Below are 26,680 nucleotides of genomic sequence, written 5' to 3'. Positions count from 1 at the left end.
CCCTCCCTGCCCTTAGCCAAAGTCCCTCCCCCCCCTTCCTGGAGCCCCTTCAGGTACTGGGAGGCCACTAGAAGGTCTCCCCGGAGCCTTCTCTTCTCCAGGCTGAACAGCCCCAAGTCTCTCAGCCTGTCCTCACAGCAGAGCTGCTCCAGCCCTCGCATCATGCTCGTGGCCTCCTCTGGACTCACTCCAGTAGGTCCATGTCCTTCTGCTGTTTGGGCCCCAGAGCTGGAGGCAGCACTGCAGGTGGGGTCTCACTAGATCAGAGTAGAGGGGCAGAATCCCCTCCCTTGACCTGCTGGCCATGCTGAGGATCTGGGGAAGAGATTTCAGGCAGTCTAGACTGGTGGTTGTGGCTTTAAATTTTCTCTTTAGAAGACAGAACAGAGATGGTTCAAGATTTCTGAGCATTGCCTGGAAAACTGAATGAGGGGCTGGGGCCAGGCAGGAGCTTTGATGTTCCTGCCATGAAAAGGAGGAGCAGGAGATGGCCAGGATGGAGCTGGTGTGCTCTGCCAAGTGAGGTTTGCTCTCTCTGTTGCTAGGAGGGGATGGGGTGGTGATTAACTCCGCTCAGTGCAGCTCCAGCAGCAGCCTCCATACCCAGCCAGGTAGGCTGTGGTATCATGACACATTTTCACCACCCCCTCCTGCAACATCTACCCATTTAAAGACACCACTGCTCCACACAAAGCCAACCCTGCAGCTGGTGGAAGCGAAGTGAGTTGGGACCCCGCTGCAAGGAGCTACAAAGACATAAATCCCAGACCCGATGAGCTCCTTGTGGCTTAAAAAAATAAAATAAAATAATTTAAAAAGAACTAAATCTTGACTGATGCAGCTAACTCCACGGTTTGATTAAATTTCAAAATGAAATTCACATTTCTTGACTGCTACATCCAGGACAAGTTTCTTTCCTGCCAATGACAATTAATGTTTTCATTTTTTTTTTAACGGCTAATAGGAGAAACATTCTCACTCCCAAATTTTTGGCGATTTGAATCTTAGAAACAAAATGAAATGGGGAAATTGCTGTATACAAATGGAGTGGCTTGGAGAACATCTCACTTCTGGAGATCATAGGGCAGAATAATGCAGAGAAATAGGACATGTGGGTACAGAACTGGCAGCTCATCGCATGACCCAGGCAGAGCCCTGTGGGTGGGTTTTCCAAGCCCCTCTCTCCATGTTGGCTACTGAGCATGTTATGCTTGTGGTTTTGTGGGATTCAATAACCTGCTCCTCATATGGGATTGTACCATCTGCCATGGAGATCCTGCAACAGGCTGGGCTGTTTGCACATCATCCTTTCAGGGCTGCTGGATGGAAAAATACTCTATTTCTGCAATTTCTGCTTAATCTTTTGTCTCTGGCATCAGCGCGCATTGTCCTCAGCTACCCTCATAGGTGGAGACAGCTGAAAGAGCAATAACCCAAGAGTTTGTAGCCATGGGCTGAACGCTGGCTCCTTCAACCTTCTCAGCCCCTAAAGTTTGCAGTACAGAGTGCCAAAAAGGGCTTTTGTTTCTAGGTAGTTTCTTGAGGAAAATGCAGTAAACCATTGATTTGCTTCTGTTTGCGTAAGATCATGGTATTTATTTAAGTAAAACCCTAAAAATGTCATCTTGGAGGTGAAAAGAGGAGGAACACTTTTCTTAACAAGGTTTTCCTGGGCTGGTTGTTTAGTCTTTGATTGGTTTCTCTGGGACAGGATGATATTTCTGTGACCTCAGAGGCAAAACTGGGGACTTGAGGATGACCAGGTTGGGTGAAGAGAGAGCATGAAGTTCTGCTCTGCTTCCCAGATGATCTGGCTCAGGGGGTGTGTGTATTTCTGGTGTTTTTCTGCTTGGAAATGGTTTCAGATGGAAAATAGAGCAGCTTTTAAACCTATTTTCCCCACTTCCATAGTGCCAGGTGGTGTTGGGGGCTTGGGTGAGTGTTTGGGTGTCTGATGGGTTCACATTGCTCTTGTGCTTGCAGGGGCAACTGGATCGGAGAAGCCCCATATAAGACGGGTCGCCCGTGCTCGGAGTGTCCACCAAGCTATGGAGGAGGCTGCCAGAACAACCTCTGTTACAAAGGTACGTGGTGGGGGGCTTGGGGCTTCCCAGCACCTCCCTGGGGTGGGGGGAAAAGGCTGGAGCAAACTTTTGCTTGGAAACTTTTAATTAGAAGCAGCCACAGCTTTATACATCTTGTAATTAGCCATCCTTAATATTTCAACATCACAGCATGTGGTAAATCGGTGACCACTGCTGACACCAAAAAAGCCTTGAACGGCTTAAAATCCAGAGCTCGGATTCTGCGCGTTTTCCCTGGTGAAAATGAGAACGAGTGCTCAGATGGGTGGAAGCTGCTTGGAGCTTACATGGGTTTGGCTCCGGAGATCCAGTGGGATTTTGCACGCTGGCGGGCTGTGGGCAGGAGTGATCCCGTCCTTGCAGGGTTTGTTTGGGAAGGGAATGTTCTACAGTGCTTACCGGAGGCGATGTGGGTGGGCAGAGCTTGGCTGCCTGCCCCATTCCCTCAGGGACCAGGGATGGAGTGTTTTCTTCTCTTCCCACCTTGGTTTTCACGGTTGCAGAATGAATACAGTGATTCGTGTCTCTTGGAGGAGAGGAGGGGATCCTGGATGGTTTTCCCTGACATGTGGAGTTCCCTAAAAAATATTATTCACACCGAGTCCTCCAGTGAAGCCGCACTATCCTCCAGCACTTGGGGGATTTTTCTGGAGTCGTGCATTGAGAACGTTTTTCTTCTCCCATGTGTTTTGTTTCACAGAGATCTGGTCTCTTAGAAACAGGCAGGTTCCCTGGAGACTTGCCCAAAGTAGAAACTTATTTTGCTGCAAAATGGCATTTATCATTTTTAGCCTGGAGTTGCAGGTCCAGGGGAGTCCCCAGGGTGCAGGTGGGCTTCAGCAGGGAGAAGGGAGGGGATGTCCCAGTGGTTGAAAGCCCTCTTGGAGCCACCATCCATCATCTATTTGTTTGTATCGTTCTTCTCCTTGTTGCCATGGATGAGAGCAGCGCAGGGTTTTTGGGTAGGACCAGCCAAGCAGAATGCATTTTGTTGGCACTGTTTCCCAAACCCCTTTGCCCGGCTGCACCAGCAGGCAGCTTGTTCTCCATCAAAGGGTAAAGTGAGGGATAAACTCCCTGCAGGCACTAAAGCCAGGATCATGCTGCAGCAGGACCTGTGCTTTAGCAGAGGAATGGCTGAAGCTGTGCTGATGGGATGGTGTAGTAGTTTAACTTTGCTGGCAGCCAAACACCACACAGCCACTCGCACCCCACCACCTGGGGAATAGGGAGAGAATTTGAGGGGTAAAGGTCAGGAGACTTGTAGGTTGAGATAAGAACAATTTAATAATTGAAGTAAAATAAAATTAAAATAGTAATGATAATGATAATACGTATATAGAAAAAACTGAATGATGCTCACCACCCACTGACAGAGGAGGAGCAAGAAGTCACCCCAAACCCAAAACTGCAATCCCAGAAACACAAACCTGAGTGATTCCCAAGGGAATCCCCAGCTTTCTGGTCAATGCTGGTTAATACACTGAACATGATATGATATGATATGGAATATCTCACTAGCATAGCCAAATGCCAATTCTGAGTTTTACTAATTACTACATTTCCCCCCACCCAGTCCTTTGCACTTGCAAACTACTCAAACCCAGTGTCCTTGTACCCAATCAACATTCTTCTCATAACAAATCCCACACTGAAACCAAAACACAGTACTTTCTAGCTACTGAGAAGAAAATTGACTTTGTCCTAGCAAAACCAGGACAGATGGTGTGAAAAAACAAACCCAGGAGGGAGGAGAAGAGGTTTCAGCCACCTTCCCAAATATGAGGGCCATCTTCTTGCATGTGTCCTTCAGCAAATTTGTGTTTTCCTCCAGAGAGAAAGGGAAACAGAAGAAGAAATAGCAGCACTTTTTTTTTTTTTTGCTAATTAGCAGGGATAATTTCAAAGCTTTATTGTAAGACGCTCTAAATGCTGCTTTGTGTGCAGAGGAGTGGGAAAGGAGCAGATCTCCCCTCCTGGTGCTCCACCAGCCCTGGCAATAAACTTGCGCTGCCTTTAACTGGCGTTTTGAGTTTCCAACTATTTCAAAGCAGATCCTCATCAAACCAAATCACCTCCCTCAAAATATGAATGTGTCTGACATCCCCATTAATGCAAACACACTTTAATTATTTTTAATCTCCTCTTCTAACAAGATTACCGCTATGAAGACCCTGTCATTGCCGAGACGGATGAGACTAATGAAGTGGAGATTTCACAGGTCGCGGAGCAAAAGCCTGTGCGGTTCTACCCTCAGGAAATCAAGCCCAACAAACCCATCAAGACCAAGAAAACCATCGAATCCTACATGAGTAAGACAACCTCTTTCTTTTTCAGGTCCTATAAGTTTTAAAGTACCTTTATGCGAAAAGGTGTAGAAAGCAAAAAGGAGACTCGGGTTAAAAAAAATCTGGGAAGATTTTTGAGAGGAGGGGCAGGTATCTGTGCAAAAATTCACTGTTAGCCTGCCAGAAGCAGGGAGAAAAGCTTTCAAAAGCCCCTTGTGCCTTCTGCATGTCCATCTGCAAGAATTATTTGTTCTTTTAAAACATCCTAAAGAAGTCTTGATAAACCGAGGGTCCCCAGGTCAGTAATCACTTTAGGAATTACTGAATTTATTTCCCATTTAAAATACTCTACACTAGACAGTTACTCCCTTTGCAGCTTTTGGGGTCTTTTTAATTTGTTTCCTTTTAACTTCTTGCTTGGGAAGTTTTCTGAAGTTATTTGCAGAGCTGGTAGTACTTCCTCAGTTGTTTTCTAATCGCTGTTAATTAAAAGAGACTTATTGTGAAAACAAGGTGAGGCAAGCCAACACATCCTTTTCAAGTTTATCTACCAGCATCTCAAGAGTCTGTAATTAAGAGGAGAATGAGAGCTCTGGCTGCAGACCTGGGGCTGTAAATCAAAGCCTTCAGCTGTCAGATGTTTCTTCCTTGCTAATATTTCCAAAGACACCTGTCTCAGGTGAACGGCTAAAGAGGCACAAACTGCTCCAGGCTGGGTTGGTCTATGATAAGATTTTATCTTGCTGCACCAAAGACGTTTAGGAAAGATGTATGGTGGTTGCTCATCTCCGTAGCTGGAGAGCAGGCTGTGGCAGACTCTTTTCCTTTTTAAAAATTTGTATTTATTTTATTTGTTTCTCCCCAGCACAAGTCATCACCTGTGAAACCAAGATGAGAGACAAATGCAGAGGCTCAACATGCAACAGGTAGCATTTTATTGATAGCTTTTGGAGGGCTGTGGGGAAAAAAGTGGCCTAAAAATTGTCCAGTTCTTGCAAATATCAGATAGGTTATACTATGTAATTTTTGTGACTATCTAAGTAGACCTCTTTTTAAAAAAACTCCTTTCATTTCTCTTAATAATCAGCCTTGAGCCAAGCCTAGAAATAAGGTAACTCAGTTTATTTTACTCAGCCGTGATGACCCACAGTTTCAGGTGTCCAAAATAATTTAATAAATTTTGACAGAGTCATTTTTGAGCCTTTTTCATGCATTCCACTGCTGTCCAAGCCAGACCAATAATTCATGGCTTGAACCCTCCAAACCAGTCAAGAACTTCTGGTTAAAGTTTCTGCAAAGAACGGGACAGTTTATCACTTGGAGAAATACCAAATCCACAGAATCTAAATATTGGTCAGGCTTTTAAGAAGGGTGGAGAAACTGCTTTAAAAAGTAGCTGTTTTGCAATCTTGTTTTTAAATGGAAGAGTTACGTGAAATGAATGGAATGACTATTAAATGAAATAGAGTCAAAGTCTGTTTTTCTTGAATTGTTTTTTTGCCACCCTCAAAGATATATATCTTTACTAGGTATTTGTGCCCAGCTGGCTGCTTGTACAGTAAGGGAAAGATCTTTGGAACATTTTATTATGAGAGTGTAAGTACCTTTTAATAGCTCATAGATGTAATTTGTGGGGAGTTAGCAGTAATAACAGAAATGGGAAATGCCAACGATTCTAGTGTAATTTGGCTTTTCGTATTCTCCAGTTGTGGTGCTGTAAAATGATGCTAATAAAGATTATCTGTATTTTCCTCATCTTAGTGATGAAAAAAAGAAGCAGTTTGGAAAGGCAAAGTGATTCCAGACATGATTTTTTTATCATGAATGCCCTTAATGTGCAATGAAACTCATGGAAAATGAGGGATGGGGATCAATAGGCAGCTCTTACAAAGATCTCTTCTTTGGTGTGGGCAGCTGTCATGCTGAACAGAAACTTTATACAAAAAATACTGTTAATTATTGTAACCAAATAATATTTTGGGTTGATTTGCTGAATCTGGAATTAGCAAGATAATTAATAAATAAAGCGTGGCACTGTTTTCCCATCAAAACTACTTTTGAGGTGAAGAAAGGTTGAAGATAAAAGGGGGATTGTGTAAAAGCTTGTTTGCTTTCCCCATTCTCACTGTTGGTGCATGACTGCATGGCCCATGATACATCTTTGCCCTGCAACTTTTGTGATTGCAGCCAACCACCTCCTCCAAGTGGTTTCAGCAGAAATATTTTGGGTTATGAATATTTTGTTGAGAACTGGAAATATTTCATACTGGTCGTTAATTTCCAATGATGCTTTTCTTCTAAATTGTATCTAAATGTACGGTTTTGTTATTTAAAAAAAGCTTGCCATTCAACCAGGCAGTGCTTAAAAATAATAATAATAATAATAAAAAAATAAGGTTGTGTAGGAAGAGTAAGATTTAACAACCAGATTCCAAAGGAGTGTACTCAGTTTGTTTTCCATTTGGTGCTTTGGTGGTGGTTTCATTTCTTCTTCATTTTTTGCACAGCGGTTGGTCGGTGTTGCTCTGGGAGTGAGATTTATTTCACACGCTGTTTGTATTTGTACTCTTGTCAGTCATCAAGCATATGTCGTGCTGCAATTCATTATGGCATCCTGGATAATAAAGGAGGACTGGTTGATATCACGAGGAAGGGGAGGACACCAGCTTTTGTGAAGTCTACCAGGAATGGCGTGGAGTCTTTTAGGTACTATCTTCATTAAAACTTTTTGTATTTGCTTTAAATACAAGCAGAGGTTCAGTTATATTTGTTCCTCGTATGTAGACACAGTGATTCAAGTAATTCTATTTTTTTAATAAATGTTTTTGTTTGCTTGTTTTGCAGGAAAACTAAGCCTTCAAATGCATTCATGGTTTCCAAAGTCACAAGTAAGTTTTAAAAGTTGAGAAGAAACCATTGTTGTTCGAGTTTTATGGGTTACTTGAAAATATCATTCCTTGAGTCCTCTTTTTCATTTTAAGTGGTCATGTGAAATGGTTCAGTACCATGACTATACCCTAGAGTGGTGATCCATCACCCACTATGGGTAATACCACCATCAACCATCTCATTTTTCTGTGGGGATCTGGGAGGAATGTGCAGAAAAAAGTGCTAAGGGGCCATTTCCAGCAGTATCTCCTGGTGATGGATCATGGTTGGGTCGAAACGTCAGCTGCAGTGTCACAAGCTGCTGATAGTAAAGTGATGGAAGATGAGCTATCCTTGTATGAAAGCCTCAGTCTGGTGTGAACACTGTATAAGAAAAATAGTGCCTAATATAATAGTGCAATAGTATAATGAAGCACATAATACATACAAAGTTAGTTTATAACAGTGAGTCATCATGGTTACGATGAGCATATAAATAAATACTGTGGAGTTCTTTTTAAACAATTCCTGCTTTCTGAATATCTTTGAATAATTCCTCCTCCGTATAATCCTCATTTTGATTAGATCCACTTGAGCCTCTTTGAAGGAAAACGATAGATATCAGGTTATTGGGACCCCACGTCTGGAGCTGGAGCAAAAATACACCGTCTTGTGGGTCAGCAGCTTTTCTCTTTTGAGAGCTGTGACCTTTCAAAGGCCACGATGTAGTATGGGAGGAAGATTTCTACCGGAGAGCTGCTCAACCCTCTCCTGGGTGCAGGCTGCTGGTACAGGAGCGAGCAGCTTTTCTCCTGGTGCCCTCAGCTGAACATGGGTCTCACCAGATGTGTTGCGTGACTGTGACTTGTGTTTTTTACAGCTGCCTGAGCTATTCAGTCCAGTAATTTGCCTTTTCATATTTCTTTCCCCAGCACAGACGCTGGATTGTTATACTACAGTAGCGGAGCTGTGCCAGTTCAAAAAGCCAGTGACCCATTGCCCAAGGTAACCATGTGCCACAAGCACCAGCTCGCTTATGTTCAGCTTCAACCTCCTCTGCTCTGAGGAGGGAAGATGCTGAGATGCTGAGGACCCCAATCTGAGGGCAAGCAGAAATAGAGCTGATTTTACCAGATGAACTAGAGGAGGGGGTTGGGGATGGCATATTTCCTCTTGCCACCGTGCTTTTCTTGGCATCATGATAGAAAATTCATGTTATGTTTTCAAACTGTGTCAGTAAAGTATAAGTCAGGTTGCATGATTCTGCTTCAGCACAGCCCTGTGGGTGAGCGTGCAACTTCACATTCTGCCTTTATTCTCCTGCACTTGCTGGTTTTGGGGTGCAGTTGTCCTTTCCATCTTAAAACATGGAAGAAGTTTGTTCTAGAAAGCTGCTTTGTGCAGGTGCAAGTCATGGCAGGGTAGGGGAGCACAGACACATGTAAATAATTAGCAGCATTGTGCAAAAATAAAGGGACTCACCTTTGAAAATGTCCTAACAGAGCAATCCCTCTTTTACTGCTCTGAACCCCTCTCTTTGCAGTTCTGCAGTAACTACCAAATGTCATCTGAGGGGAACAAATAATTAAATTCACTGTTGCCACCTGCAGACCAGATGCAGGCACTTGAAATCTCCCAAGAATGCAGCTTGCTTTCCTGTTGAGCCTTGATATAGAGAATAAATCTGAATAAATTGTTTTCTAGGATTTATTGTCCAGCCCACTGTAAAGATGAGCCATCGTACTGGGCACCAGTGTTTGGCACAAATGTTTATGCAGATGTGAGTATGCTCCTTTCCTTGATCATCCCCTGTATCATGATGTCTGTATCGCAGAGCTGGGGTCATACTCTGTGATTTAGGGAAGAGAATCAAACTCTCCGTGACCATTGTCATGTGGGGACAGGGTAAATAAGGAAGAAGTAGCACCAACAAAGTGCAACAGCTATGACACCAGTTTGGGGTCAATGGGCTCGGGGAGCTATTTCGCTCTCTGGCATGGATTTATTCTTAGGACTTCCACACAAACTTAAGGGAAAACTTCTTTAAGGGTGTCGGAGCTCTACCCTCTAGGTATTGGAAAACTGTGATTAGATTCCCCTTGTGTATTCTCTTAAGACCCGCCTGGATGCTTTCCTGTGCAACCTGTTGTAGGTAACCTGCTTTGGCAGGGGGGTTGGACTGGATGATCTCCTGAGGGCCCTTCCAACCCCACCATTCTGTGACTCCATGACTCTGTGGCTTGGGCAGGTCACTTCACCGCACGGTGTTTCGGGGCTCCAGCTGTGAAATGATGACAGTGCTTATCTGCATCTGCAAAGTGTTTTGGGATCTGCAGAGGAGCACCAAAGAGCTTTTAGTATGTGCTGTCACTCTATATGGTTGGCAAAAATAGATGTTCTTCCCCCTCCCCTGTCCCTCTCTTTCTGGGAGCTGAAGAGCGTTTTTGAGCAGTCAGGGCGCAGTGCAGGACAGTGGAAAGAAACCGTGCGAGTCGGTTTTATTGGTTTGTTTTTCTAAGCTCTACTCATGGGGATGAGCAGAGACCTGATGCTAAAACTAGGCAAAGAGTCACTTTTGTGAAATCTCTTAATATTAGACCTCTAAAAAACTGGGTTTCAATGTTTTTCCACTTGTGGGTACCTCTGCCTCTTTTTTCTTTTTTTTTTTCCCTTTCTTTTTATTTTTTCTCTTTTTTCTTTTTTCTTTTTTTTCCCCTTTTTTTCTTTTTTTTTCTTTTTTTTTCCTTTTTTATTTTTTTGTTTTTTTTTTGTGGGGGGTTCTTTTTTCCCCTTTTTTCTCTTCCTTTTTCCCTTTTTTCTCTTCCTTTTCCCCTTTTTTCTCTTCCTTTTTCCCTTTTTTCTCTTCCTTTTCCCCTTTTTCTCTTCCTTTTCCCCTTTTTCTCTTCCTTTTCCCCTTTTTCTCTTCCTTTTCCCCTTTTTCTCTTCCTTTTCCCCTTTTTCTCTTCCTTTTCCCCTTTTTCTCTTCCTTTTCCCCTTTTTCTCTTCCTTTTCCCCTTTTTCTCTTCCTTTTCCCCTTTTTCTCTTCCTTTTCCCCTTTTTCTCTTCCTTTTCCCCTTTTTCTCTTCCTTTTCCCCTTTTTCTCTTCCTTTTCCCCTTTTTCTCTTCCTTTTCCCCTTTTTCTCTTCCTTTTCCCCTTTTTCTCTTCCTTTTCCCCTTTTTCTCTTCCTTTTCCCCTTTTTCTCTTCCTTTTCCCCTTTTTCTCTTCCTTTTCCCCTTTTTCTCTTCCTTTTCCCCTTTTTCTCTTCCTTTTCCCCTTTTTCTCTTCCTTTTCCCCTTTTTCTCTTCCTTTTCCCCTTTTTCTCTTCCTTTTCCCCTTTTTCTCTTCCTTTTCCCCTTTTTCTCTTCCTTTTCCCCTTTTTTCTCTTCCTTTTCCCCTTTTTTTCTCTTCTTCCTTTCTTTTTTCTCTTCTTCCTTTCTTTTTTCTCTTCTTCCTTTCTTTTTTCTCTTCTTCCTTTCTTTTTTCTCTTCTTCCTTTCTTTTTTCTCTTCTTCCTTTCTTTTTTCTCTTCTTCCTTTCTTTTTTCTCTTCTTCCTTTCTTTTTTCTCTTCTTCCTTTCTTTTTTCTCTTCTTCCTTTCTTTTTTCTCTTCTTCCTTTCTTTTTTCTCTTCTTCCTTTCTTTTTTCTCTTCTTCCTTTCTTTTTTCTCTGTTTTCTTTTTTTCCCCTTTTTTTCCCCATCAGAGATTGTCTTTAGAAACTCCAGCTCCCTGGCTGGTGTGTAGCCTTTAGGAACCTGCTTTCTGAAGGTCAGCAGATCATGGACCCTCAGCTCAGGATTGGTGTAGATCTTTGCAGAATCCTGAGAAAAAACATCCTGGAGAAATCATACATTAATCTGGGGCAAGCAATTATGGAAGCAAATTTAAAAACCTTTATTTTTAATTTTATTCTAAACCAAGTTTTTAAAAGGTAGAGCCCCACAGACAGGTTAACTTAGACTATAGTTCACTTGGAAATTCATGGGGCAGCTGCCACCCCCTTGGTACCTGCTTCTGTGCTGCTCCAGCCTGCAGGAAATGAGAAATCATTTTCCCTCTTTTACTGAGGACAAAATTACCTCAGATTAACCCCAAACAGGGGCCTGTGATTACCAGGGTATTAGGCGAGGAGCAGCATCCTGGGCTTGCCTTGCTTCCTGATTTCTACTGACGCAAAAGGATTTGTGTCCTTTAATGAAAAGTGAGCTCCATTTCCTACCCTACCCCCTGGGGACTGTTCCATAAATGAGGGCATGGACTGTGATTTGATTTGGGAGAAAAATAAAATATAAAAAAAAGTATATGTCCATTTGCTGGAGGGTTTGATTAACTTTTTTCTGGACTGCTGTACTAATAGCCTGGCGCAAGGGTAATAAGGAAAGCATTTAGGATTTTAGGAGACTGTGAGGTTGGTAGCAAAGCAGGTGTAACTAGCTGGGAAAAGGGAGTTTGATGTGCTGCAAAGGGAGAGGTATTGATGCTGAGAAATGCCCTGGCTGGAAAGCTGACAAGAGAAACAGGCATGATGTGGAAGGAGAGTTTGGGCAAAGGCTTTTCCCAAGAGAGCTTGGGCTGAGCAGGATGCTCTCCAGGAGGGGATGCTGTGAATTAACCCAAGCCCATGACCCAGGAGTAATTAAAGCAGAAAATAAGACAAGTGCTAATCTTCCAGGAGGGTTCTTTGTCTTCACATCTAGAGTGGCACCTTCATGGCCCTGAGGGGACTTGTGTTCCAACTGTGTCTTCTTATATAAAGTTCTCTGTAAGAAACTGAAGGATCTTGCCCTGTTTCCAGTCTGCACTCGCTGCAGGGTGCCCGCTGGCCTCTTAGCACCTTCTCCAAATCATCCATTTGTTAAATGCTCTGCCAGGGAAGGAGTTGATAGTCCAAACTGTGACGACAAAAATGCTTGGTTAGTCTGTGTAACTGGACCTGATTCGCTGTGCTTTTGACCTGAGATAGTGTTCACATTTACGTGATCCCAGGAAGACGTGTGAAAATTTGCTTCGCCATGAAAAACAAAGCTGTGACATGAAGAATTGTCAGGTTTTATGAGATAATCCTGATTTTTATTCAGAGGGCATAGGCACAGCTATCTCTATTTACGTTAAGGGATTTTTACCCACTTCAAATACATTCTGATTGGGGTTTTTTTAACTCGTCATTATCAGTTTTTTTTTTTCATTGTGTGTTTACAATATTTTCTCATGGGTAATCCTGGTGAGATGAAGCACAAAGATATTGGTAACCTTTGCTTTAAAAAGCAATGCAGGAAATTGTTCATGGTAAAATTAATAAGGCTGTGGAACAGGGACATACAGGAGCCTTAAAATTTGAGGTAAATTAACAGGAACATATGCTATGGGAAAAGTTCATGCCCAAATCTCAGGTTTTTCCACTGACTGGCATTATTTTCCAGTGAGAACAGACTTGCTGCCTCCATGCAGGGACTGCAGGTTGAAGCACGTGTTGGGGTGTGTGGGGAACATATCCAGAATCCTTCCCATGCTGAAATCAGTAGCAAGAAGCAGCTGGCTGTGCAACAGAAAATTTGTTGCCTTTTTTCACTTGTGGTACATTGGGGGAAAAATTAAAATATTTATGTGAACACATGACTGTGCCTAGGAAATAAAACTCAGCTCTTGTGAATGTGGACAGGACCAGTTCTAAGGTGATGCTGGAGCTGTGTGAACACCCAGCATCTTTATCAAGGCTGGAAAAGAGCTTTTAAGTTTCACGAGACACTGTCACTTGTCACTCTGCCTGGCTCTTAGTGTGACATACATTGCAAGGGATCGTGTCCCCATCCCCGCTGAGGAGCCCTATTGAGCAAGGAGAGAAAATGACAAAAAAAGCTCTTGAGATAACATCTTGTATCCACAATTGTGCAGCAATTAGTTGGAGAAGGATAGACACCTCGGTTATGAGGCAGACCTTTACCACCAGAGCAAACCCAGTTGGGTGGCTCAGCTCTCAGGAGATATGAACTTAATGATTAAACCAATCACACTAATGAGGAAAATATGGGTGATTAAACTCACAGTCACAGGCTATTGCTAATGGCCCACTATAAAAATTATTGTCGTTTTATGGTGCATGCCTCAGAGTCCAATTTTTCAGGAAATGCCCTCAGAGCATCCCAAGGGTCTACACCATGGAAAGCCATTGCATTGCCCATACAGCTGATGTATTTCTGAATTTGAGGGGAAGGCTTTTATTCTTGAAACATCTCATCTTCCAAAAGCTCTGTGATCAATTAATCAAATCAAAGCCCAGCCTGGGATATGAGAGAGTTCTAATCCAACAGAACCATATGGGGAGGGTTGGGGTAAGGCAATAAAAAGGCTGTTGGTCAAACTTTTGAGTAAGCAGCAGAACAGCAAGTCCTGGAAAAAAAAACCCCAAGAATGCCTTGAAAAGAACATTGTTTAGGATGTCTCCCAGCAGAGAGGGTTTCAAATCGATTCAGGACAGTTAAATTTTATGAGCCAATTTTAGATTTACAGATTTCCCACCCCATACTGGGGTGAATTCACAGCATATCTTCCAAAGACAACGTTCCCTTGCTCCCTTGACCATATATAGAAGCAAAATACCAAACTGGCTCTTGAAACTCAGAGAGCTGCCAAGAGATAGGCCATCCAAAGTGATAAATATATAGGGGACAAGGCAAACCTGCCATATATGGCTGCAAGAATGAAACAGCACGATCCGTATTGTACGTACGCAAAGGGAATGTTTGCCCTTGGCACTGGTTTTGTGGTGCTCTGATTTTTAACCATCAGGGATTTTCTGGGGTTGGGATTTTCACCTGCTGCAATCCCCTGTGCAAAGTTGGTTTTTGCTTTTTGTTTTTTCCAGCTTGCTGTATGAAAATCCTCTAGAGGGTTGATGGCCAAGTTTATATGATGTCCAAACCTTCTCTGCTTTTGCTCTCTTTTCTGGATGCTTAAGGAGCTTAGTCATCAGTTCCTGTTTTATGTTCCTCCAGCTCTTCTGACTCTGCACATCTTGGAGAGCACAGTAACAATGTGCAATAGAGAAGCTTTAATCTATTCAGAGGTGTTAATCTCCCTCTGTACTCGGTGTTGTTTTATGGGATAATGCCTGTCCAAAAACTACACCACTCAATGGGTGCAGTCCTTCTGTTTTTCCTAGAAAGAAGGATGTGAACTCTCCTGGATAATTGGTGGTCACTTACCTTACTTCAGGAAAAGTGTCTGCTTTTCGAGCAACTGGGTGAATAAACTTTGCTGAGGTGGCTGGTCACTAGCAAAGAGTTTCACCGCAGCGGTTTCTCTGGTGCAGACCCAAAAGGCACTGGCTGGAAAGTTGTCCTGGATTCAGCTTTGGCCCTGGATAATCTCCCAGGCACAACTCCACCGCAGAAGGGAGTGGTGGAAAGGCTGTTTGTCCTCTGCGATGGTAATGGATCTTCTTACAGCTGGGACTTATGACATACCTACAAAATCTGGTCCATGACAACTTTTATCCCTAGCTTGTCCATAAGAACAGAACAGTTTCATAGCTTTTTCACTCCACTCTTTTTTTAAAAAATAGTATTATTTAATTTTTTTATTCCTTGGTTTTCCCTGATGGTGATGGAGACAGTAAATATCCAGACATAAAATATAAGTATTTATAAGTAAAAATAATTAAATATTTTCCAGAGCTCCAGTATCTGCAAAACTGCAGTGCACGCAGGAGTCATTTCGGATGAAAGCGGTGGTTTTGTGGATGTGATGCCTGTAGAAAAGAAGAAAAGTTATGTTGGTTCCTTAAAGAATGGAGTCCAGTCTGAGAGGTGGGATTTTTTTTCCTTTTTACTTTCCTTTTATTCTCGACTATATGTTTAATTGTATGTCAAAGTCAGCAGATATCAGCCAGAAAGGCTGGTGGCTTGGAAATACATGACTTAACAGTGTCACTATGAATTTTGAGATGCAAACAAATAGAGCGTGTTGTCCTGCTCTTACCTTCCACAACTGAGTAACTGCTTTTAGAGTGGTGTGAAGGGTACAAAATCTTGTTAAGCCTTGTTCTATTTTATTACTGTATGAGTCCATATTAATACATTTTGTTGTATGTATTTATAAGATAAGCACCAGTTTGAAGCTTTAGAATTGGGTTTTCCGTTAAATTCTGGGGTGTGGGATGCATTTGTATTTCTATTTCCTCTGTTCTCTTTGAAAGAAGCATGAGTAAATTAACCTCTTTAGAGATGATAAAACAGTTTTTGAAGATAGCATATCCAACCCTATATTTTTTTTTCCATTTCTTTTGGGCTAACCTACTGTTTTCAGTGTACAATTGCAAATCAGTGCTGCCAAAATCCTGCACCTCCAGGTGACTACAGTGATAGAGCTGCAGCTCCTTCAGTCCTTCCTAATTTGTAACATCTGCTTCAGTCTGTGATGTATTTTTTCATATGTTGATGTGATGGTACTGATTTCTCAGAGCTATCTTTGCAAACATAGAAATTGTCACTATGGAAGTGGGGGTTGGTCACTACTAACATGGCTCTATTTGCTCTATGCAGTTCCTATTTTTTAATTATCATAAAAAATCCAAACAAGTTTCTTATTTTTGTTCTAATAATGGGTACCCCAGAATGCTGTAGAGCATCTCAGAAAATAAAAATAGAAAAGCTATAGGCATTAAAAGTGGGCTTCTTTAGTATAACCCTATCATGGTCAGCATTTTGCAGTTGCGCGATTTGCAGGTTGGTAGATTGGATTTGGGTGACAAACCTCCTGTTTGTGTGAGTTTTCTTCTCTCTCTGTCTTGCTTTCACTTGTCTTTTATACTACCAGACAACTTTTTACTTCGATAGAAAACTCTGCCCTAGCTAAGAATAAACTCTAGCACTAGCAGTGACATACAATATGAGTACCAGGTGCTGATCTAGGAGGTGAGGGAAACCAAAGACGTTCTAGCAGCCGAGATGAACATGAAGGTTTGGAAAGTGTTATTTACACTCAGCAATAAGAAGCACCTTCATGCTGTGAGATCCATTGGACAGTGAAATAGCTTTTCAAAGATCAAGGTGAAAACCTTACCCTTTAGGACAACAAGGGTAACAACCTTTGGTAAAGATACGTTCCCAAACAGGTACGGGAAAAGGTTGTCTTTAAGATTTACTGAGTCTTCACACTTGTTGGAATGTTTATTTTGCAGCAAGATGAATTTTCACCTTTTTCCTGGGGTTTTGCAGCCAAGCAGGGCTGAAGAAATAAGGGCTGGGAACAGAAACAACCCTTTGCCCCCTTGCACACAGCCAGCCCCAAGCAGTTAGGAGTCAGAGCTGTTGGGGACACCTCTGCAGACTGAAAATGAATATCCACATTTCTTGTCATTAAACATGAGCTGATCTGGCTGCTCCCATTGCCAGCACCAGGAGATGGGCCAGACAGGCCCTGGGAACCTGCCAGGCTATTTGACAACTGTTTTTAGGAAAGCATGTTCCTCTCTGTGCCTGAATCCCTGCAACAGGGAGCACAGTGTTCCTTGGATAAAAGCTAGCACTGTAAGAGAGGCTTTTGCTTCCCAACTCCTTTTGTTGGCATTAGCACTGTAAACCTGGATGAAAGCATAACACAAAAGTCGACTCGTGGATTTGTGCCTCTTCTTTTTCATCCTTTATCTTTCTCCTGCTCCTGGTAGGACCACATCAGCACAGACCAGCATGCTGAAGCAGTGCACCCCAAAGAAATTTGGAGGTGCCTGGAGGTCTGTCACTCTTTGTGGTCCTGCAGTGCCTGCACTTGGTTAATATTAATTAATATTTTTTTTCCTTTTTTTTTTTTTTCCAGCTTGAAGAATCCTTCAGATGGAAACGCTTTCCGAATTTTTGCTGTGAAGCAATAAATTCCTAGGGAAGGTGCAGGTTTCTTTGGGAGAGCGCTCTATTGGTCTCCAGAGACAGGAAGGCTCCTCTGATGGCATCAGCTCTGACTGTACCCTCCTTGCCAATACCTTTCAGGGAATTTAAAAAAAAAAAAAAAAGAAAAGAAAAGAAAAAAAAAAAGACACCAGGTTCCGCCTCAGCTGTTTGCATCTCATCGCACCCGTGCAGCGTTGTATCTTTTCGTTTCATGTTTTTGTTTTTCTAGGGGCATTCAGCAGCGATAAACTGTTCTAACTTTGAATTTATGAGAGGTGTGCTACACAGAACGGCGGTGGCTCAATGTACAGCAGACGTAGGGATCTCGGCCTGGCCCTGGGTGGCATTTTTAGGATGTCAAGTATCTACCATGATGGGCGTGAGGATGTGCACTGCTGAGTAGACTCAAAAGTCAGCAACTATCCAAGCGCTGGACCCTTTGAAATGAGAAACTGGTTTAAAAGTTGCATCTTTTGAGGAAAGGCTGGGCTTTGATAGAGTGTTTTTGTGTATGTTTGATGTTTTCTGTGTAAAAGAAGATAAAATTTGGTATTTTTCCAACAAGGTGACACGCATCAGCACTGCTGTGTAAGGCTGCTGGGGCATCACACTAGGCTATGTTGTATGATGGTGTCATGTTTGGGGAGAGGACATTCTTGTTGACTGGTCATCAAGGTTTTTTGGGACTGGAGTAGGGTGTGAAATGGTGGCAGAGATCATCAATGCAGAAAACTAGGCCACCAATTAATCAAAACGGCGGGTTTAATGTTTGCTGGTCAAACATTTGTGAGTATTTTGGAAGTCTAGCAACCTATGAGAAGTCAGTGAATCGGGGCTCCTGTGCTGGCACATCTCATCCTATACTACACGCCATTTCAAATAAAATTTCAGTTAAATGCAGTGTATTGTTTTATACAGCAGTGCTGGTTGTTTTATCTGTAGTAGTTACGTAGTGATCAAGTTAACCTTATTTCTGCTAGGAATGGTTGCATCCATAGGAAGCATGTTCACCTTCGTGAAGCTCTTTGTGATGTGTGCAGTTCTGAGACTTTAAAGATATGGTGTAAATTGGGGTAGGCAAATTTTTTCCTGTTCATTTTGTGACACCAACAGAACCCAAATTTCAGTGTAAATGTTGTACCCATGAGCGTTTGTCATCCAGGATGGCATGTTTTGCAGAACCCATAGGTGTTGTAATGATGTTGTTTAATATTTTGTTATTTATGTCTCAACATGCATCCAAATGTGTTTCAAAGGCAAGAGAAGGGCTTAGCGTGAGCTGCTCTTTAAGGCAGGAGAGTATTTTCTGCTTCATATTGGAAATGAATTTTTAGAATTGGTCTAAACACAAATCTGGTTGTCTTGATGCTCACACATCCAGTAACATCGTTACTCATGAGAAGGCAAGGTAAAATTTAGTTCTTCGGGTCTTGTAAATCCATAGTCCTTCTGCTCAATAACTTGATTGTAATATTGTATAACAAATGGGAAAATATTTCCCTGTATTTGGCAGATGTCTCATAGCTGCTCTTACGCCCAGGCTATGTTTGGTTTAATCTAGACAGATATAAAAGCCATCTCTTCAAGCTGTTTCGAAACACAGACCAAAAATATTTATACGATTAAGCACTTATTTAATTCTGTAAACACCACGAAATCAGCAACAGAATTACTTTTATCACTCAGTTTGTTCACCGATGGGATTTGTTTCTCTGTGAAATGTGGAATTTGGAAAGAGGCCTTTTGTAAAATATGAAATTGGAGCTGTTTTTCATAGTCTCCAAAAATTGCTGTACAGCAAACCTACTTTTGGGGTGGATAGAGAGAAATGACTCTGTGTGTCATCATTGTTTATAGAGTATCATCTTCCAAGGTGTATTTACTTTAGATAGGAAAACTGAACTATTTTTTTCCAACAGGTAAATTGATGTTAAAACCAGCTGGAACATACCTTAGAAAAACTGCTGGCTGGAAACGTTTGAGACCTTGGCAGTGAGATAAGGCTTCCCTGTTTCTGCCCACTGTAAATAATTATGCTATACATGGTCTGGTTCAAACCCATTAAATACTGCAGCATGAATCTAGGACCATCGTGGGCCAAATAGCAGCCACAGTGCTATTTATTGAATTGGGAAGTGTCAGAGATGCAATCAGGTATGGGGACTGCAAGAGCACATAAAATGCCTCGACGCTGATGTAGGATCCCACCTCTAATATGTCATCCGTGACAGTTACGTATGCTGTAAAATGATGGAAAGAAATGTGAGGGTTCTTGGAGAAAAGTCTAGGGGATTATTGTGAGCACATAAAAATCCAAACAGCTTGGGATGTATCTACCTGATGAAAAAGGGGCGAGGGAAGAATTATTATTCCAACAGAAATATCCTAAAATGCTTAATTCAAGTTACAATTGCGTATTTTTATCTTCAGCCAACTGGTTTGGATTTTTAGAAACAGATGTTAATTTAAGTCTGTATCTGTTTATTTTTATATTTGTTGTACAAAAGAGAAATAGTGACTTTACTACACAAATATTATTTGAGGTCCTGGGTGCTATTAATTTAAACATACCTCCACCAGAATTAGGGGTGATCAGGTCCTCCAAGGCAGTCATGGTATATGAATTACTCACAATCGTGTGTGCTAGCTCTTCATATATAGGTGGGACAGTACCAGTTTTTAACCAAATATTTACTGATTTTATATCTGATACCAAAACATTTCTCAGCCTAATATATTTTAATGCCGCTTAAAGATGCAGCACATCTTTATATCACCAGATCATTCCTCCTTAGACCCCAGCTCAGCAAATTAGTAAGCACAGGCCATCTTGAAGCACCTGGGTGTAGCCTTACTGGAGTGTCCGGTTAAACCCCTGGCAAAGTTGATGCTGCCTGGTTGTTCTTTTCCAAGAAATTTATTTTTGAAACCAAGACTGCCAGTGCAGACACTGCCATTGCAGAACATCTGGCTCAGCGTAGCCAAAAGCTGCAAAAACCACAACCAGTAAGAAAGCTGAAGTGTGGTGCTTCCCTGGCTGCCGGTGGGCTGTCGGGTCCCTTGGCTCCATTAATTTCTTCATTTTAAGACATTCAGTCAACAGCTGATTGAGGAGTCTCCAGTTGGTCGGTTGTGCAGTCTAAATATTTAGGGCCAGTTCATAGAGTTGCTTTTTTTTTTTTTTTTTCTATGAAAAATGATGTATTTTACTTCCTATGTATAAAAGTTTCTTGTAAATTTTTGTGTGCCTTTGCATGTTTTTCAAGGGGCTGTGTGTTTGTGTATAAACTATATATTTTTTTTTCTAAATACAGAATTGTAAAATATCTTTCCCCTCCCCTTCATTTTCTTTTGATTTCTGAATTATTTGTGAAATAAAACCTTCCCAGAATGAATGCTTCCTTTGTCTTTAATGCTGAGCCAGAGCTGGGGTTGTATTTAGAAAAGCTATTTGGGATTACTCCTGGGGACTAGAGTATCCCCTGGAGGACCCAAGCAAGATCGGGATGTGCAGAGTCTGTTCCACAAACAAATAGACTGCCCAGTACCCAGGCATTAAAAATCAACCTTTACCACAGCAAGAATAAGATGGATCCTTTCCTGAAACATCCTGAGAATAAGGCAAAAGTCTGTCTTTAAGTCCCTGCAATATTTAGGGTTAAAGTAGATTAATGGGTTGGAAAAAGTGTTTAATGAAGTGGTGCTGAAAAACACACCTGAGATGAACTCCTCCCCACCTGACCAGGCTGTTGTTAAATGTACTCTTATTTGTTGCAGGGAAAAGTACACAGATTTGAAAATTTATTTATTTTTTTATTATTCCTCTTGAAATTTTCTCTGTTCTCATACTTGCTGACAGCACCACAAACCAAACCAAGTTGTTTCATGGTAATTCAATACCATCCTGGTTAAAGGAGCAATGTGACGAGGAGGTTTCTAACTCAACCTCCAGGCAATGAGCAACATATGGCTTTTGAGTAAAAATGTGGACTGAGTCATGGAAGAGAGTCCTGATTGACAAGAAGGCCATGAAATTTTGTGTTTTCTATTATATATACAAGAAGGTCAACATAAAATAGATATGTTTGCATTACATTTATGGCTGAATGGTATTTACCTGTAAAACCCAAACCAAGGACCAATGCGGTAACACGGTTATGGAGCTGCCAATGATTTCTGAAGGCAAGTTTCATGGTTATTGCATACTCTGCAGTTACAAACTGCTCCTTTGAACTTGATTGTGCCCAATTTGTACTTGCTCTTCCCAACTCACTGCTGGAAAAATATCTCCCTTGCTGAAAATATTGGGGAAGATTTTCATGAGCTCAAAAGTAAGCAGGGAAGGGTATTCAGACTAATGCTTATGGCTGCTTAGACCACCCTATTGATTGCAACACTTATTTGATTTGCTGTTTGTTAGCACTACAAAATGCCCCAAAATACCATGGCAAAATTTAGGTCTGGGTTGGCATAGGGAGGAAAGCAGCATAACAACCAAAATTTAAGGCTGATATTCCCATTTTTTTGTGTTTCCTACTGTCCCTTTGATGCTGGCTCTAGTTTTACTGACTCTTCCCTCCTTCTGCTCCAGCTGTCTGATTTACCCTACACTCATCAACAAAACAAAAAGCTGTTACTAGGAGTGCTGTGTGTGAGGAATGCTGCAGACAAAGCCGTGTCTTCTTTCTGTACAGCAGGTATGCACATCAGGTAAGTGGAGACTTAAAACAACACCCAAAGAGGCAGGAACAAAACTTAATTATTTTTTTTCTCAACCAGTGGTGGGATTCAGGTTCATGCTTTAGTGAAGAGGACATAAAAACTGGAAGGCTGAATGTAAGTAGAGTGGAAAGGGAAGAGAAACCCATGTGGATCTGAGTGAGGGTAAGAGTCTACAAAAGGGGCAGGTTGGATAACCTCGTTTTTCCACATTACTGATAATCTTCCGGGATCAGCAGGATGCAGGGCTGGCTCTGCTTGTTGTTTCAGGAGAAATGAGCTTGTTGGCTGTTGCTCTACCTTCTGCTGCCTACTCCTCACCCCGTGCTGAGCTCATCACAGCCTATGTATAGCATGGGCATAGCTTGGGATGGGTGTTCTTCCAAAAACCCACATTCATTTATAGGATGCACCCGGGCAATGTTTTCACAGCCATTTTGCAAACGATGGGGTTGGTTCTCATTTATACTAAGGACCTACTTTAAGGCACTTAGAAGACATTTATGCCACTTTAGGGTGTGGATAGAGGAGTGCAAAGAAGCCTCAGTGTAAATAGAAACCACCCTTATATCTTGTTGACAGTGGTTAAAATAGGGTTATGGAGTTAAATCAACAGACAAGGTCTCCCTTATGCAGCACTTTTCTCTGCAGTGTTTGCTCCTCACCCTTCCTACCATGTCAGCAGGCAAGGGCTATATGCAGTTTCCCTCCTCATCTGCTGCATAACCGAGCACATCGTAGTGCTCTTTAAGTGTCAAATTGAATATAAAGCTATTTATAGTGGGCTAAAAGTCAGGAGGCTTGGGTGGAATATTATAGCTGAAAGCTGAAGGAGATGACAGCACAGGCTTGTAAAATAAATTCAGTGCTTAAGAATGCCTTACAAGTGAGTGTTGCTTCCTTGGGGCTCCTCTGTATTAGGGGCTGTGGGTGACCATGACCCCAAGAGAGGACCTGCCAACACATACATTGTCCTGAGAAGTGCCTGACAGTGATCCTCAGGTTTTTATTTCAGTAGATGCTTCAAGGCTTGTTTTTGCACATCTATTTCTTGCACTTGTAGAAGCTAAGAAAATAATGTCTATGAAATACACCAAGGGGCCAGAGGACGAGTTTGTTGGAAACAAGTCTTAAAACCAGACCAATTTCCTTCTCTAGCAGCTTAACAGGCCTTGTGAGTAGGGTAAAAAAAAAAGATCAAAACCTGATATAGTTTGACTTTAGGCGGGTTTTTAATACCTTCTCACTTGACGTGCATGTAATCAAAATAGGGTTTACATAAATGCAAAGGGGCTCCAAAACTGGATCAGTAACTGTGTCTGTCTGGAGAATAATTCTTAATTATTCACAACTAATATCTGTTTTGTTTAATCTGTTTAAATCGAATAGCTTCATTAATAATGTGTTGTGGAACAGAGAATATGCGTATTAAACCTGCACAGGGATGAAAGGCACAGAGCTGAGAGGGACTGAGGGTGTGCTGAAAGGTAAGGAAGGAAAACAAAAATTACTCAAAAAGTTGGAGAAACAGTTCTGCAAATATAAGCCAGCACACGGAAGGGAGGAATACAGGGAATAATAAAAGATGGAGACCAACCAGTAAGGCAGTAACTCAGCCCAAATGAGGTAAAGAAGTCAAAAGCATCACACTATTGCCAAGGAAATAAATGTCTTCTCAGATGTGTAAAGAGGGACATGGTCTGCAAGACACGAGGAACCTTTCAGCTTTGCTTCATGCTATGAAGGTCTCCAGCACAGTCTGATGTCTGGGTTTGTACAATACTGCCCCAAAAGTACACAACCAACTGTGGGAACTCCAGGAGGAAGCAAAGAAAGTTACCTGAGAGCTAAAACAATCCCTGAGAAAAGAGGAAGGATTGCCGAGGACAACAAAGGAGAGGGAGAGAACTCTCAAATTGTGTAAAGGTGCAGTAAGGGGAGAGAGGGTATTTGTTCTTCATGCCCAAAGGGGCCCCACTAAGAAGTCATGGGCTTAAAAGGTAGTAGAGAACATTGAAACTGGCCACTAGGAAAGGATCTGCCTGGAACAGATGCTCTGCATGGTCTTTTCAGGCCATCATTCAAGGTTTTTAAGAAAATGCTGGATGTCAGCTCCTAAGAATGGGATAGCCACTGTTAATCCTGCTTTGAGTGGAGAATGGACTAGAAAATATCTTGACAGCCCTCCCAACTGTAATTTCCATAATTTTCAAGGCTAAAGGAAACATGAAATCATAGGGAAAGGGTTATCATCCGTTTTGACCCGGATGGTACACATTTATGGATCGTCATTGTCCCATGGGTAATACAGAGAGACCTTCTAGTAGAAGTGGCCTAGGTAAAGGTGTGCAGTGTCATGCCAGTATGGATTGAGATAATAAAAACTAGTTGCTGCTCTCCTAACTGTTGTTCAGATTTTTTTCCTGTAGGTCTCTTTGCAGATGAATAGTCCTGTGGGGTCCTGAGTGGGGTTTGCAGATGGACCCATGGACCTCCTGCCACATCTGAGGTAAAGCACTGGGGACAAAGCTAGAAAAATGCAGATCTGAAATGCTGCCAAGGGGTGATTTAGGGCTTCCCTGTAGGGATGTCACTGAGCAGAGTCATACAAACTGACTGTTGGCTGTTGGAGAGCAGCACAGAATGCTGAAATGTGGAGGAGGCATCTTGTACCAGTGCCAGGCATGTAGCACCATCTGAGGACAGGCTTTTGGTGGGAAGATGGAGACCATGGAAATTTTCTCATCTGCAGAGTCATGAAACGATCTCAGTCGTCTGAGGGCATCCAGCCAGCTCAGCAGGCTGCGTTCCCCTTTCCAAATACACGAGTGAAGTCAAGCTGTCTTAAACCGTTACAGCAAAACAGATGCAAGGAGCTAAGTAGCCTACTGCTGGTCAACACCTTTCTGGGGAACAGCTTCTTTATCAGAAAAAGATGACTTTTGTAAATCCAAAGCACTAAACTGGAATTTGTTTGGACATGAACAGTTTTAACAAGAGCAATAAAATTCTGAAAACACTTGAGTTTTGATAAGCTCAAAACTCTCTGGTCTGGATGAAGAAAAGGATTTTAAAAGCCAACTGTAGTTGATACTGTGGACAGCTCAGAATGCAGTTCCAGAAAACACTTGTGATCCTCTTTTGAGGAGAGTTACAGGAAAAGTGGTCAAGCTTTGGCCCCTTGGCCACGTGCACAGCATGGCAGGATGGCGAGGGCTTGGTGCGGAGGGGATCTCTGTCCCCCCTGGGTGTCCCACGCTGACGCAGAAGAAGCTTGTGTGAGGTCTCTGCTCTTCTCTTATATAATCCATGACTTCAGATAAAATTAATGCCAAGTACCCAAAAAAGGGATTGTGTGTGCTTTCTCGCAGCGTCTTCCCGTAATCTGAACACAGCGTTCGACTGTGACAGTTTTGCCAGTAAAAAGAGGTTTTTCCTTTGCCTTGAGATCCAGATTTAAAATTAGCTGCGTCTCAGCAGAGCCATCGGCAGAGATCCCTGCCAGCCTCAGTGCTCAGCATTAGAGGTTCAGGGCCATAAAAGAGTCCAGCAGCCCAGTTTAAACAGTGACCAGAAAAGTTTGTCCAGGGAGGGCTCCCTGACCGTTAACAACAGGAGCTTCCATTAGCTCCTATGTTGAGAAAAACCAGTCAAACTTTATAAAAATAATTCCTAAAGTAAATGTTAGTGAGTCACAGATACTAAATATTAATAATTCATACATTGGGAAGAGAAATATTAGCAGGATCTGTAAGGCAGGTCTTTTTAACCTGCAATATTACAGAATTGGGTATTTTTTTTTGTCTTGTCTGTACCAACCTTTCACATCTGAGATGCAGGCTTGGAGCTGCTCCGAGGTCTTGGGTCAGTGAAGCTGGTTGGTGTCCAAGTCCCACGAGAGGAACATTTTGCCTGGAAAGGACCCAAGCAGGGAGGACGTTGAGCAGCGCTCCTTGTCTGAGGGTCAGTAGTGGGACACTCCTGGGGAATTGGAGGGTTTGACTCCATACTTGCAAATTAGAGAGAAATGAAGGGGTTTTTCATTACCAGACTGACCTCTGGGGAAAAAAAAAACCCTCAACCCCAAACCAACCACATTTATGCAAAGTTTATGCAACCACCCAATCCCCCAAAGCACTTTTGTCGCGTTAAGGAGCAAAATGGAGCGAGAGCCACCCTTCATTTTTCTAGCAACGCAGTTTTAAATGAAAAGTGGTTTTGTTGATCAAAATGAAAAAAAGAAAAAAAAAAAAACAGAGTTGTAAAAAGTGAAATTGCAGTTATTTCAGTTCTTCCTTTTCATGTTTCAAAGCATGGCTTCTAAAAAATTTGTTGGCACTGAAAATCATTAATGCAAAATTTTAATTAGATTTTAATTTGTTTTTTGTTGTTGTTAGGGACATTTTTGTTGTTGGTGGTTTTGGTTTTTAGTTTCCCATAGTGTATAATCGGCATTTGCTGGAGACAGAGGTGTCTGGGTGAAGAGGGGAACAAATTTTTTTGTTGAAATTGAAAAGGACTGTCAACTGAAAAGAAAAAAAAAAGAGATTCCAGGCAGAACTGTGAAGGAGAAAGGCTTTTCTCAGAGGAATGGAACAAAAGGAGGATTGAAGAGCAAGGGGCTATGATGAAAACTCAAACTGGAGTCTAAGGCCTTATTTTTGTCAAGTCTGAGGGCAGTTTTGTCTGGGACATTGAATGAAAGCCAGTCCCCAAAAACCAGAGGGGCGAGTGGAAGTCAGGATGTGAGGTGATCTGGATGCTTTGAACCACCACAAACACATTTTCCTCTTCCTCCCCAAAAGAAAAGCAGCTTATTCTGCCAGTTATGAAAGACTCA

General features: G+C 42.1%; 1 protein-coding gene across 2 annotated transcripts in view; it reads left to right on the top strand.

The window, feature by feature from the left end:
• Positions 1–17,248, top strand: part of CRISPLD2 (cysteine rich secretory protein LCCL domain containing 2) — a 25,554-nt gene extending 8,306 nt beyond the window's left edge. Inside the window, exons 5-15 of one of the 2 annotated variants that reach the window (XM_010164967.1) lie at positions 1,984–2,088; positions 3,228–3,229; positions 4,256–4,396; positions 5,238–5,298; positions 5,902–5,968; positions 6,948–7,078; positions 7,217–7,260; positions 8,173–8,245; positions 8,945–9,020; positions 14,909–15,042; positions 17,051–17,248. In XM_010164967.1, the coding sequence (XP_010163269.1) occupies positions 1,984–2,088; positions 3,228–3,229; positions 4,256–4,396; positions 5,238–5,298; positions 5,902–5,968; positions 6,948–7,078; positions 7,217–7,260; positions 8,173–8,245; positions 8,945–9,020; positions 14,909–15,042; positions 17,051–17,105 (889 nt within the window). In that variant the 3' untranslated portion in view covers positions 17,106–17,248. Of the gene's footprint in view, positions 1–1,983; positions 2,089–3,227; positions 3,230–4,240; positions 4,397–5,237; positions 5,299–5,901; positions 5,969–6,947; positions 7,079–7,216; positions 7,261–8,172; positions 8,246–8,944; positions 9,021–14,908; positions 15,043–17,050 lie in introns of both variants that reach the window. The other variant, XM_010164966.1, reaches the window with a different exon arrangement.
• Positions 17,249–26,680: the final 9,432 nt, after the last annotated feature.

Source organism: Antrostomus carolinensis, unplaced genomic scaffold (genome assembly GCF_000700745.2).
Source record: "Antrostomus carolinensis isolate BGI_N321 unplaced genomic scaffold, ASM70074v2 scaffold12493, whole genome shotgun sequence".
Lineage (NCBI taxonomy): Eukaryota > Metazoa > Chordata > Aves > Caprimulgiformes > Caprimulgidae > Antrostomus > Antrostomus carolinensis.
Note: the sequence above shows the minus strand (reverse complement) of the source record. Positions and strands in the feature narration are given on the sequence as shown.